General features: G+C 40.4%; 2 protein-coding genes across 3 annotated transcripts in view; one reads left to right on the top strand and one right to left on the bottom strand.

Annotated features, from left to right (window-relative positions):
- si:ch211-214e3.5 (zinc finger protein 518A) overlaps positions 1-14,972 on the bottom strand; it is a 99,229-nt gene that overhangs the window by 48,967 nt on the left and 35,290 nt on the right. The gene's annotated exons all lie outside the window — the stretch shown is intronic.
- On the top strand, positions 2,826-4,893 carry LOC119423602. Its single transcript, XM_037691004.1, has 2 exons — positions 2,826-3,381; positions 3,857-4,893. The coding sequence occupies exons 1-2, from the start codon at positions 2,866-2,868 to the stop codon at positions 4,328-4,330; spliced, it is 990 nt and encodes a 329-aa protein (XP_037546932.1). The 5' UTR covers positions 2,826-2,865; the 3' UTR covers positions 4,331-4,893.

Below are 14,972 nucleotides of genomic sequence, written 5' to 3' on the forward strand. Positions count from 1 at the left end.
AGACAGACAGACAGACAGACAGACAGACAGACAGACAGACAGACAGATAGATAGATAGATAGATAGATAGATAGATAGATAGATAGATAGATAGATAGATAGATAGATAGATAGATATTTCAGAATTTACAGACCTCGGTTAGCAGGAGGAAGGTTACGACTGGACAGCTAGAAAAGACTGAACAAGTATACTTTATTAAACAAGTTGTTTCTTCAAAGAATATGGCAGCACAACTTCTATTTGTAACATTTCATCTGAATAATGTTGCTGTGTTCATGCGTGCTCATCTGCTCACACAGACTCACGTTCGTGCTGCTGTTCGACGTATTGTTTTTATGCTATTAGTGCTTAGCGTATTTTTAGTTGATGTTTTTCTTAGTTCATATCTTAGATCTTATCACTGTTTTTCGTTTACATTTTATTGTTGGATGTAACTGGGACCCTGTGTACATAATTTTGTTCCACCACATGTACCACATGTGGTGCGAACAACAATAAAGAAACTCTGACTCTCTGACTCTGAATAAAACACATAATCTTTGAAACAATATAATTTAGACAGAGTTTAAAGCAGAGTTGTTTACCGATAAATACCAGAAACAAACACCTCATCCAAACTGATTATAAAGATTGGAAAGACTTGTGTAAAAATTGAATTTAAATAATGTTTTGTTTTCCTTTATACAGTAGGCCCTCGATATTTTGTGGTTTGACTTTTGCAGACTCTCACGGGTTTTTAACGTAAGATTGTACACGACACACGACTAGATGATTGATGGAGTGAGCCTCTCGTGCAGCTCACTCAGGTATAAAACAAATACACACACACACACACACAAGCTAGAGCTGTCATTTCTAACCCGAGACTCAGGCCGGGCCAAAATAATGTGCCGGATGGGCTGGCCAGGTCAATGTCGGGCTTTTGATTGCATCAGCGGATGCACACGGCTGATGATCCAATTGGGATCACTACCAGCCACACGCGGCTGTTTGACTGTGCGCTAACCAGCCTGTTCAAAAAGCGTTCAATACAAAAACAACTGGACTTTATTTGTAACAGAAGACTTTTCGCTCCTCATCCAAGGAGCTTTCTCAATTCAAACAGAAGTGAGTGAGAGATTCAGGTTATAAGGCTGAGGAACTATTTACACAGACACGATGGGGGGAAACGTAGGTTTTTTTGTATGTTAATTAGAGGAAAAGATTTGCGTCGACACGGTTGGATTTTGGGTTTACATGCATCCGGAGGACCCCCCCCCCCCCCGCCCTCCCGAATCTGCTGTAGTTACCATGCCAGGTCATTAGATGGCGCTGTGAATTTTGTACCTTCACCTAATGAGCATGCGTGCTGCCTCGGCAGTTGTTTTCCTCTGGGCTAATCAGCTAACAACAACGTAACAAAATGTTAAAGGTGGATTTTGGATGAGAGTCGACATATTTGACGCCAAGCGGGACCGCTTCGTCTAACAGCTCCACACCGGTCGCTGAGTGGACCAGAAACGAGCCGACGATGTCAGACTTTACTCCGTGATAATCAGTAGCTGTTTTACAGCAGGTAAATCAAATGTTCTTAATAATGTTAGTTTGTGTTTACTTCGGTTACAAAACAACCAACTGAGTTTTTTTTTATTTTTTCCTGAAAGAAGAAGAAGCTGTCCTCCCACCAGGCGGACCGGTTCTGAACGAGGCTCGGCCCAGATGAACTGCAGGAGGATGTCGAAGAGAGAGATGTGGATGAACTATTTATTTAAAATTCCCCTCAGCTCTTTTATTCAATCCATTAAAGTTCAGTTAACGTGTTTTAATTGTGTGATCAGTTTAATTATCAGTGTTTGTGTGACATACAGTTTGTGGCGTTGAATAAATAAATAAAAATTAAACCTGATGTCTTCATTTTCAACTTTAGTGTTCAAGCTATATGTTTAGCATCATTTTAAATTTGAATTACATAATGTCCATATAGCTTCATTTAGCTCAGAGCTTCATTATATCTCACACACTAGCATAAATACTGTTTATCATTATTAAACTGTTATTATTTAGCACATTTAGTATGTTATAGTGCAGCGCGACGTGTGCGCGTTCCTCGTTCTATAAACAACGATATTAGAACTGGATCAGACTGTGTCTCTTCCAACACAGATGTCGGTCACAGCACCTGGAATCTGATGTAGATTAACTACGAGATTAAAAATATATTCCATCAATCATAGTTCAGAAAGCAGTGTGTCTGCTGCCATGTTGATAGAGATATAGCGTCTGTCCGTGCATGCGTGTGCGCATGTGGTTTAACACAAAGTCTCAGCAGGAGATGTTTACATTATCAGCAGGGGGTCAGCGAAAAACCTCCACTCTGGAAGGTGGGTTCAGAAACCTCCGGATTCAAAGAGGTGAGCCACTGGTGTCATGTAAATGATCAGCAGAACCGCAGAGAGAAAGCTGCGGATGCATTCAAAATATGCGCCGTGTAAACGGCCCCTGAGTGAGATAAGACACACACACATATGTAGATTGGCAAATCACACCTAAACACCTTAACAGTAGGGGTTTCTTAAGGTCTTTGCTACTCTAATTCACAGATGAGGCCCCTTTGTTCCCATTAGGTGTGAAAACTGGCTGGGAATCAGGCCCTGTACACACGTAGCCTGGTGTTTGAAAAAACGAATATCCGCGCAAAAAAATATCGCCGTACATACATGTTCGGATAGAGAAAATGATCGTCTACATGAACCCGGTGATGTTCACCACAGAGCGTTGTAAAGAATATGCCCAACCCATAGGAGGCAGTGTAGTGCAAAGGTGAAACGTATATCAGCCAATCACAACCCTTCAAAGCAACCACAACTTCCTGTTAGTATTGAATCATGGCGCCTGGAGGTTCGTTTGTGTGGACAGACCGCGAGGTTGAACTACTATTAAATACCGTGTTGGAGTACAAAGTTAATAAAACTCAGGAAAATGTCGACTGGGAATCCTGTCAGAACAAGTATGTTGATATTTTAGCGCTTTTTTTAGAGCATTACCCAACGGAGTCCTCCGACGAGTTTCCCCATTCACATGCCGACATCACGCGCGGGAATTTAACAACAAAAATGAAAGCAGTCCGAGGTAAATATCGCCATGCTGTTGATACAGGACGCAGGAGTGGACACGGTCGAGTGGTTCTTCTGTACTTCGAACTGTGCGAACAAATCTGGGGTGGCTCTCCAGCTAGTACTACCATATCCTCCGGTATTGAAACAGCTGACCTGGATCATTCTCGGACCCTACCCTCACCATCCACATCTTCTTCCTCCACTACCATGGATGTAGCAGACACAGGGTCTGATAATGAAAGCAGTGTGGGTCCTACTTCAAAGGAGAGGAGAGACCTGCTTGATGTACGTATATTTTTCTGTCCATTCCTCATAAATAAAAGTACTTTTGCTGTAAATGTTCATCTGTTGGATGTACTATAATTCACGGAACAGGTTTGTTGAATTGTGTTGCTATTAAAAATACAGTTAAGGCAATATGTGTGTTAAAAATGATGCAAGAGTTGAGGTGTGTAGTGGAGGCTGGAATGTGATGTTTTTTATATTTTACTGTGTACGGGTTGCTGATTTATTTTTATTATTATTGCAAAAAAGAAATGACACCATCATGCTCTTACTCATCTCATATTATGTTAGGCCTACATATTCATTAGTTTGATGGGGTGGTGGATACAAAATACACTTTAAGACATATAGCAAACATTGGATACGCTGTTATTACATATTGTTATGTAGAAGTGATGTGAAAAGTACAACATCAACATGATCCAGGTTTACTTTTTTATGTTTAATTGTGATGATTTTCATTTCTCTTTTGAAGGCAAAACTAAAAGGACACAGACACGACCGTCTGAGGAGAAAGCTGCCTGCTGAGACCCAGTGGCTGAATGCTCTTGAGGAAGACCAGCGTGTGAAAAAGAGACTGGTGGAAATCATTGAGACATCAGAACAAAAAGCATCCGAAAACTATTCAAAAATGTCCAATACACTGGAAAGACTTACCACATCGATTGTTGATGGGTTTTCTCTTCTGAAACAGGTCATTCATACACCTGCACAACCACCACACTACATGCCATATGAGCCAAGAGGTCCGATGTATTCGCACACAATGGCCCACCATTCTGTCCACCAAAACTCAGCAAATTACCCATACCCAAACAACTCCACTTCTGACAGAACACGTCAAAACACAAGACCAGGAAACACTATGAACACTGAAGCTGTGTTCCACACACCTGCTGAAGCCACTGACCAATTTTCATTCAGTCAGGCCCTTTTTAGTGACCAGTAGAGTACTGTTTTATACATCGAAGCAAGTCTGGTACAGTTAAGTATATACAAGTTCCACTTTTGCACAAGGTTGCACACATGTCAGGTTGTTAATCACAGTGTTATTTACTCTGACAGTGTGTTTTTTTTTCTGTTTGCTATCTTTTTATACATACTGTGAAAAGCTTAAAATGTAGCAATTGCACAATACTTTAACTATTTACATTTTTGTTACGTGAATCTTTATAAGAGTGGTGATCTAGTCCAGTCCTTGGGAGCTACTGCTACTTAGATGTATTTATTTCTCCAAAACACCACTATCAAATACATACTGATGATTGAAATCAGCTATTTCATACTGGTTTGTTGAAGAAAATGCAGCTGAAATGTACCTGTGGTAGCTCCCAAGTTATGGACTTGGGCATCACTGATTTAAAAGTGTACAGTAACTGTGCTGCTTTTCTCCCATGTTTAAAAAGCTTTATCTGTTGTAGATCTGTTATAATCTGATCTGTTCATAAATGAAACACAAAATAAGAACATGTTAAGTGTGTTCGTTTGAATAAATTGACAAACATTTTAAAAGCAAGTTTCTTTATGTGAATTTTTGTGAATATGACATTTATCAGTTACAAATACAGTCATGTTCATCAGAAAGTATTGGCAGCACTATTTAATACACTACAGGTCCAATTTTAAGAGAGAAAAGTAAAATCATTTCACTTAAAAGTCTGTCTAATGAGCTACAAACTGTTATATAATGTATCTAAATCCTGGGTGGTAGCTTTTCATGCATTAAGAGAATGAAATGCAATAACATTGCACAAAACAATTTAAAAATTCTCTAACATACATGGTGCTAACTATAACATTTTTTTATGAAAAAACAACGCAGTCTGCTAAATAGTTCACAGGTTTTTGTGTTTATGGATCCAGACACTGAGTGAGGACTCTCCTGACCCGCTTTCCTTCTGCTGCCAAGCTGTCTCCTCTGACCACTGGCTGTGTGTCCGGTTGATTGTTCCTGTCATGTTGAATAGCTTCAGTTATTCTGTTTTCATCCACAGTGTCTTTTGATGCCTCACAAAAATTGTGCAACACAAAACATGCATATATAACAAATGGAAGATCATTCATATTGATGTCCATGGCTCTCCTCAGGGCTCCAAATCGGGCTTTTAGTCTTCCAAACGCACATTCAATCACCATTCTAGCTCGGCACAACGAAAGTCCAAAGTACTGCTCCTGAACATTGCTTCCTCCGTTAGCATATTCTTTCATCAGGTAAGGTAGAAGTGGGTATGCAGGGTCACCCAGTATGTAAATGGGTATAGCGTCTTCGTTCTCCACAATTTGTCTTGGACAGGGGGGAATCTTCATGTTTTTCAGATTTGTGTTTATTGTGGAGTTAGCAAAAACTCTGGCATCATGCACACTCCCTGGCCATTTCACAACTACATCAATAAAGCTGTACTTGTAATCACAGGTGGCTTGTATGTTAAGAGAAAACCTCCCCTTCCTATTTAGGTACTCTGTAGAATTAGCTGATGGCTGCTTTATCTCCACATGAGTCCCATCCACAGCTCCAAGGCACTGAGGGAGACCATAAGCCTGCTCAAATCCCTCAACAAGTGCACGCACAGCAGTCTCTGTTGTTGGCATTTTTATGTAAGATGGTCCCAAGTACACAGTTATAGCCTTACACACCTCTCTAATTATGTTTGAGACTACCTGTCTTGATAAGCCAAATGCATTGGCCGTTTTACGCAGTCTTCCCTCGTCAGCCAAATAATATAGCGTGCATGCAACTTTTTTGACCACACAGACTGGAGATCGCATTACAGTACTCTTCCCTTGAATGTAAGGAAGGAGTAACTCCGAGAGCGACAGTAATGACGACCGTGACATTCTGAAGTTCTCACGCCATTCCTGTGGGAGAACAATTTCCTTCTCAAAGTTTTCCCACCAGCCAGCAGTGCGTCCAGGTCTGATCCAAAACCGGCGACGGCGACGCTGAATGGCGGTATTGTGCCTCCGTATCGGTAGGGATAGTTGCTGTAAAAGAGCTGAACGCCAAGCGCTTTTTCTCCTTTGTAATTCCATCTGTTGGAGCAGTTGTGCTTGTAAAAACAAGCAAGCAAAAATTGCCTGAACCAGCGTTACAATTAGTACTTCCCTAAACGCAGTCATTTTCCCTCCGAATGAATGGGCAAACAAAAACAATTGTCGCACATGTGACGTCAGCGCCGCGCTGCACCATCTGTCGCAGACATAATGCGCATATCTCCGGTTCCGAAAGTCCACACGCAAACCCGAAAGAGGAGATTTCTCAAATCTCCACTTTGGTCGGAGTTTTTGTTATTATTCGTTTATAGTTACATCAACCGGAGTTCACGTGTGGATGAAAGGCCACACCGCATGATAAACTATTCGGTTTTCCTGATATCCGGCTACGTGTGTACAGGGCCTCAGTCTTAACAAGTTGCATTACAGGTTTTTGAAAGTGGAAATCTGAGGCCTCCTCCTCTGTTAAATACGTTTTTTTCTCTTTTTACATGAATTGCTTCCTTCACCCCCCTCTCAAACCATCTGTGTTCTCGGTCCAAAATGTGCACATTTTGTTCCTCAAAAGTGTGTCTCTTATCTGTGAGGTGGAGGTGAACAGCTGAATCTTGTCCTGAAGAGCTGGGTATCCTGTGTTGAGCCATGTGTCTGTGAAGAGGCTGTTTAGTTTCTCCAATGTAGAGGTCTGGACAGTCCTCGCTGCACTGGACCGCATACACTACACCGCATACACTACATTACTCTGTTTATGTATGGGTGTGGGTGTTTTGTCCTTAGGGTGGACCAGCCTCTGTCTGAGAGTCCTGCTGGGTTTGAAATGTACTGGGATGTTGTGTTTGTTGAAAATCCTTCTGAATTTCTCTGATACTCCAACAACATAAGGGATGGCAATGGTTTTTTTGTCTGTTGTTCTCCTTTTTCTGTTTATTAGTGTGTTTTGTAGATTTCCTCGCTGACTTGACAAAAGCCCAGTTAGGATATCCACATGTCTGGAGAGCTTCTTGGATGTGTTTCTGTTCCTTTTCCTTACCTTCTGTCTTCGTGGGGACGCGTTTGGCCCAATGCTGTAAAGTTCTGATGACAGAGAGTTTGTGTTCCAGTGGATGGTGAGAGTCAAACAGAAGATACTGGTCAGTGTGAGTTGGTTTTCTGTAAACTTCAATGTTGAGGCTGTCCTCTCTTTCCATCTGAACCAAACAGTCCAAAAAAGGCAGCTTGTTGTCATTTGCATCCTCTCTGGTGAACTTGATGTTGTTATCGATCGAGTTGATATGCCTGGTGAACGTTTCTATTTCCTTGGCTTGGATTTTGACCCAAGTATCATCCGATATGTGGATGACACCTGGGTCAAAATCCAAGCCAAGGAAATAGAAACGTCTGACTGGGCTCCGACACTACACATGGGTCACTCTGAGGTAAAAGTGTCAACATCAGACTGACATGCTTGTCGATTAAAGCGAAATTATAGCAGAGCACAAGGGGAAGTTGAAGGTCAGGCAGCGATGGACACGGCAGATCAACAAGTGGTGGAGGCTGCAGGAGTGGAGCATCAACAAGTGGTGGAGGCTGCAGGAGTGGAGCAAGTTGGAGAGTCTGCGGTGGAAACCCCAGGAGAGGAGCTCACTGATGCTGCAGGTGGGGAGGAGGAAGATGAACCAGCAGTAAAAAGGCGACAAACAGAATGTCAGTTGTGTGAACAAAGAAGAGCAGAAATTAATCGTCTCTTAAAGGAGAACAGGGAGCTCAGGTCAGAGCTGAATAAAAAACAGCTGGACAGAGAATTTTTTAAGGATGACACAAAAAATGACACAAAATGATGACAAAAAGATGACACAAAAATCTGTTGGCTGCACAGAAATCTGTTGGAATCAGCCTCTCCACCATCACAGACATCTACACCTCCAGATGCAGGAAGAGGGCCACCTGCATCATGAAGGACCCCACCCACCCAGCACACACACTTTTTGCCCCACTCCCCTCAGGAAGGAGGTTAAGGAGCATTAAGTGTAGAACCACTAGACTGAGGAACAGCTTCTACCCTGAGGCTGTTAGACTCATGAATCTCTAACTAGAATAATCACTGTGAAAAACCATATCATGTTGCTGCTGATCTGTTTCATGTTGCTGCTGATCTGTTTCAATGTTGATGTGTTCATGCGTGCACATCCGCTCACAGACTCATGTTCATGTTTGTGCTGATGTTCAATGTTTTATGAGTGCTTAGTGTATATTTAGTTGATGTTTTTCTTAGTTCATATCTTAGATGTTATTACTGTTTTTCTTATACATTTTATTGTTGGATGTAACTGGGACCCCGTGTACATAATTTCGCTCCACCACATGTACCACATGAGGTGTGAATGACAATAAAGAAACTCTGACTCTGACTCTGAAAAAAGTCAAATACTATACAGGAGTTCATTGCTTTGTCATCTTGTTGTCATTGTTTAACACTGTGAGACCTTTTCTGCCCACATCAAAAAAACTTTCACAATTTCACATGGTTCTACTCACACTAATGCATCTTAGACTTGATCTACCTGTTCAACATCTCTGCCATCTTTTTAATGTGTCACATAAAAAGCTGTCTAATACCTTCACTGATACTGTAGATGTGTTGTATGCACGCCTTAAGCCCATGGTACACTGGCCTGAGAGGCACTGTTTACAAGCCACAATGCCGCCTCCGTTTTTTGAAACATTTGGAAAAGGTGTAGCCATTATTGTTGACCGTTTTGAAATAGGCATAGAGAGACCCTCAAATTTAAAAGCACGCGCATAATCCTTCTCTCATTACAAAGGTAGGCACACTATGAAATACCTTATTGGTATCACATCACATGGTGCAATTTCTTTTATTTCCAAGGGATGGGGTAGACGTAAGAGGATGACACAGGAGTGGATTTTCACTCTTGTCCTGTCCTGGTCCCACAGAAAAAATCCTGTCCTGTCCCAATCCTGGTCCAGAGTAAAAAAAAATAATCTTGTCCTGTCACACTCCTGGTAACATGACTCCTGCTCCTGTCCTGCTCCTGTTCAGAATCACTCCCACTCCTGTCCTGCTCCTATTTTTCATTTAATTTTTAGGAAATACATTGAATTTGATTTGATCTTCTACAAATTCCTGTTTAAATTACTTTGTGCTCAGTAGTTTTATTTCAAAAGATATGGCAACAGGAACAGTTCATCTGTGGTGAAATAGACATTTATTTCCTTAATCCAAACAAAAACCAAATGTCATAAAACAAATAATACATGACCTGTAGTCCCTATAATTTTTCTACGGAGGATCAGCTGCTGAGTCCCTGTTTCTAGCTCTTTTGAAGGTCAGTTACAGTAAAAACAAAAAATCAAAACCAGTACATGGGTCACACCATGTCTACCTTAGAAGAAAGAACCCAAACATAAAAAGTTGCATTTTACTTATTGAGCAATTGTTTCCTTTAAACAGTGACATTACTGTCATGTTTTAAATTGTTTAAACAAACAAACAAACAAAAAAATAAATAAAAAATAATGTACCAAGCAGATAACTCAACAAATAAAAATGCTTAAAGGCATTATCATACATTGGACGATGTTCTCCAGAAGTTCACAGTCTATGTGGTTGAGGTAACGAGCTCGTTTCGGTGAAGCAAGATGTTGTGCATCTTACCAGACTTCAGAGCATCATTTACAGACTGGAGCATTGCAGGTCTGGTGTTCCACCTCATCTCTCCACAGCTTGACCAGTCCAGAGTCTTGTGTAACCTAAAAGTGAAAGAAGACAGTGCACAAGTCAAAATAGGGTTACAGTGACTACAAAATTACAATTTGTTGGCCTTTCTTTTGGAATTTTTGTTTAAATCAAAAACAAGAGATTTACAATTGAAATTAAGTCAAGAAAATGTGACATTTGCAATTATAAATTACAGTAGCACAATTTTTCTTTATTTCACTTATATTTTATAATTATTTAAGCAGCCTCACCAGGCAGAGATTACACAATTTTATGTATCTTACCTGCTCTTTTGAAGTGTGTGACAAAGGTCTTCGAGTCCAAAGCTGTTTAACAGCTTGCTTCCAGAGCTAACAGCTTCCTGTGTTAGATGGAAAAATTAAATTAAATTAAATTAAAGACAAACAAAAAGCTTAGTGCTACTTCTTGTGCCATGCTTTCTAAAACAGTTATTGAATAAAGGATTTACTTATGTAGGTAAACATAGATGTTTTAAAACCTGTTAAAATACACCAGAATGCAGGAAATAGCAGCTACTTTATTCAAAAAGTTATGGGGGAGGACCCACAGACCTCACACCAATATGTCCCCCCTACAATAACAGTTATTATAATGTATATGCAACCAGCCTTTCATACAAAAACTGGGATATGTTTACTGGAGAATGCTTTCACTAACGAGTTTGTTGTTGTACTGACATGGTTACAGACGACAGTAACTATTTACACAATAAAGTGATGGTTATTCACATTTTTCCTCGATTTCAGTATCCAGCAGGATGTCACAATATAAAAATAGGGCTATTTTTACCAGAGAATGCGTGCACTTTAACCAGGAAGAGTTTTTTTTTTTTTTTTACATTACAAACAGCGACAGATAATAATAATAATAATAATAATAATGTCATCACAATGTCAGCACTGTATGTTTCCATACAATGGCGAAATTAGTCTCTGCATTTAACCCATCCACCACCAGGTGGTGCAGTGGGCAGCTATTGAAAGAGCCCGGGGGGCATTTTGGGGATGAGGTGTGCTGCCCAGAGACGCCACGTGATGTGCAGTGACTGGGGATCGAACCTGGGACTTTCGGGTCCCAAGCCATAACAAAGCAGAGCATAATTTTAAATAAAAAGGGACAAGGTGGAGAAAAATGCACTGTTTGAATCTGTTCATTTACTGACGGTAAACAAAGCAGCTCCTCACTGCAGCTGAGACTAAACATTTTACAAGCAGCTTGCACCAACACAACTCTCATGAAGTTCAGGGTTATTTGACACTTTCCTGCCCGTTCTGTGAGTTTAATAGACAGACAGTTACTTCTTACCTTGCGTTGCAAACTATTTTCAATTACTCGGTACCATTTCGCTGCTCCTCCCACTCTCTCGGTGAAAAGCTACGGATGGAACAGTTGACTCCTGGGAAATGTAGTCCTTTTGACTTTTGTTAAAGTGAAGGCTTACTGAAAGAAAACTACAAAATAGCTGCGCCCGTGTTTTTTATCGTTTGTTTGTTTCATTTTAATTTTTGGTTATTGGTCGGTTTCCGCTCCTGTCTGCTCCCGTAAGCTTTCGGTCCGGTCACGCCCTGGTCACGTGAGTTATAATGAGGTTGACTCCGGTCCTGCCGGAATCCGGCCGGAATCACGTGACCCGCAGTACTCCCGAAAAAATGTCATCCTGTAGCGGACGTGCCTCAGACAAGCACATAACAGAAAACTGTGGCCTTTTCTCCAAATTATTACCCGGGGATGTTGTGTTGGCTGACAGAGGCTTTGATATTAAAGACAGTGTGGGAATGATGTGTGCTGAGGTAAAAATCCCGTCATTCACTAAAGGAAGATGTCAACTTGATGCTATGGATTTTGAAAAAACTAGAGCTATAGCACACCTTACAATTCATGTGAAAAGAGTTATCGGTTGTATGAGAAACAAATACAAAATGTTACACAGGACTATACCCATTAGGTTGCTGCTTACATCTGAGGGTGAAGAGGTGACACTTCTTGACAAGATTGTGTATGTGCTGCAGTTTAGTGAACATGTGTCCTAGTGTGGTTGTAAAACCTTTGGCTAATGAAACCTGCACATGTTAATATGACACAGCAACGCTGATACTGATATATGGAAAATATAGATTGGAGAAAAAAAGATTAGACTATCTGCTTGCGTTTTGAAATATTTGTACAGTTCCTAATACCGTTTTATGCTAAATGTCGAATGTAAAAAAGATAGAAATTGTGTTTGTGTCACTCATTGTTTTGTGTTGAAATGTACAGTTGAATAATAACACTGTAGTGGTTGTTTTTTCAAATTTAATAAAAATGCAACATAGTAAACATTCCTGTTACATTTGATTCAAGCTCTTCAGGTAACATGTAAACATCTGATGAAATAGTTTCACATTTTGGGTAAACATCTGATGTATTTAAAGTTTTTCAGGTAGCAAGTATTCAAGTAATGAAATATTAAACTTCAAGTAAACAATTATGTAATTGAGCATTTAAAAGTAAACATTTCAGGATGACCTGATGAAACAGATCACATTTTTAGGAAACATTTCATATATTTCACATATTTTAGGTAAGAACAAAAAATGTAATGAAATAGAAAATAATTTAATGTAAACATTTTATGAAATTATAGTAAACAATATTGTAAACAGAAAATATGTGCAAATACAAGTCCAACAGCATGATTCATATGCTGTTATATAATTACATATTTATGCCTTCCTGAAAGCTGTAGTAACGGCATGCGCTGAGAAATATCTACCTACAAGCTCAGGAAGGCAAATATTTTTAAAGAAGCTTTGCGCTTTCTGACGATGTGGTTCCCAGAATTCATGATCTGGAGAGACACGGATGACAGCCATGTCTTTCTGGGTCCACACAACAAGCTCGCAGTGATTTGATTTTGTTACAAAAATGTCCGTTTGTACCTGTGCATAATATGGATGGTTTTTCTTCAGGTGTAGTTGATTGCCAGATAGCTGGAGGAAAAAGTTTTTGTCATTTGCATCCACAGCCTGCTGAATGCTGCTCATCCTATACTGTATCTGTAAGGGCACTTTATCTTTAGGCAGCCGTTCCCACAGCAATCACAGATTGCGAGTCCATCAGGAGATGCTCCAAGTTCAGGGAAGTTTGTGTTTATGATGAATCCACATGCTTTGAAATTTTAGATTTTTGTGCCTGTTTGCAGTGATTTTAATGTAGGCCTTTTGTGCATCACCCTCATGACTCACACCCCATTTTGTTTGTAATGTAGACACCGTGTTGCCTGGGTTACACACCTGTTTAATAACTGTCAGAGCAAGGCTTTCCAAACTGGTGGCAAATACAGCATGCATACTGGAAGCTGTAATTCGTCCAGCTCGACATTCATACCAGGTGGAAAAGTTATGCTGTAGTCTTGTGCCCTTTTCAAAAGCTTCTGTCTGCTCTTCAGTAACTATTGCACCATCTTTGTAGTTTTCACAGCACAGCAAAATAGCTGACCGGTCATGCGACTGTATATTTTTGTTGTGCAGAGATGTAAGAGATGGAGGTAAGATACTTGGCTGCTCATTGCATTTGAATAGTTTGCAATATTCATTAATTCCTGACAAACCACCAGCCTTACTGTGCTCTAGTATTGTGTCAAGCAGAGGTGCCAAATCTTCTTGATTTGATGGTGGGATTTTTCTTTTTTGTGGATGGCTTCTTCTGGCTGGTGTTGAGACGTTTATCTGGATTTTTTTGGTCAAGTATCTTCTTTTGAGGAGCTGCAGTACTGAAATCCATTTTATAGCCAACTTCTGGGTGAATCTTACTCAGATTTCCAGGCAATATCCAGTATGCTGGCTCATCTGTAACAGTTTTTGTGCCTCGTATCCTCACTGTTGCTTCCACTTTAAAAAGCAGGGCACCTACATGGGTGCAGGTCTCCGCTATGCCAGCCATACAGGTGCAGTGAGCACACTCAACAGAGTCAGTGTTGCTCAGCATGACCAAGAATCAATTAACAAAGTTAATGGTGGCTCAGAGAGTCTCAGAGTGCATAACCTGTGAACACAATAAAATTGGTGATTGAAATGACAGAAACATAAATGTAATGATGATAATGATGATAATATTAAAATATAATAATTATATATATACAAACCGGATTCCAAAAAAGTTGGGACATTAAACAAATAGTGAATAAAAACTGAATGCAATGATGTGGAGGTGCCAACATCTAATATTTTATTCAGAATAGAACACAAATCACAGATCAAAAGTTTAAACTGAGAGAATGTATCATTATAAGGGAAAAATCTGTTGTTTCCAAATTTCATGGCATCAACAAATCCCAAAAAAGTTGGGACAGGTCCATTTTTACCACTGTGTGGCATCGCCCTTCTTCTTGCAGCACATCTCAACAGACGTCTGGGGACAGAGGAGACCAGTTTCTCAAGTTTAGAAATAGGAATGCTCTCCCATTCATGTCTAATACAGGCCTCTAACTGTTCAATCGTCTTGGGCCTTCTTTGTCGCACCTTCCTCTTTATGATGCACCAAATGTTCTCTATAGGTGAAAGATCTGGACTGCAGGCTGGCCATTTCAGTACCCGGATCCTTCTCCTACGTAGCCATGATGTTGTGATTGCTGCAGAATGTGGTCTGGCATTATCGTGGTGAAAAATGCAGGGTCTTCACTGAAAGAGATGACATCTAGATGGGAGCATATGTTGTTCTAGAACCTGAACATAGTTCTCTGCATTAATGGTGCCTTTCCAGACATGCAAGCTGCCCATGCCACAAGTGCTCATGCAACCCCATACCATCAGTGAAGCAGGCTTCTTAACGGAGCATTGATAACAACTTGGGCTATCCTTGTCCTCTCTGGTCCGGATGACAT

This window comes from Nematolebias whitei, chromosome 17, assembly GCF_014905685.2.
Source record: "Nematolebias whitei isolate Nwh7 chromosome 17, NemWhi1, whole genome shotgun sequence".
Taxonomy (NCBI): domain Eukaryota; kingdom Metazoa; phylum Chordata; class Actinopteri; order Cyprinodontiformes; family Rivulidae; genus Nematolebias; species Nematolebias whitei.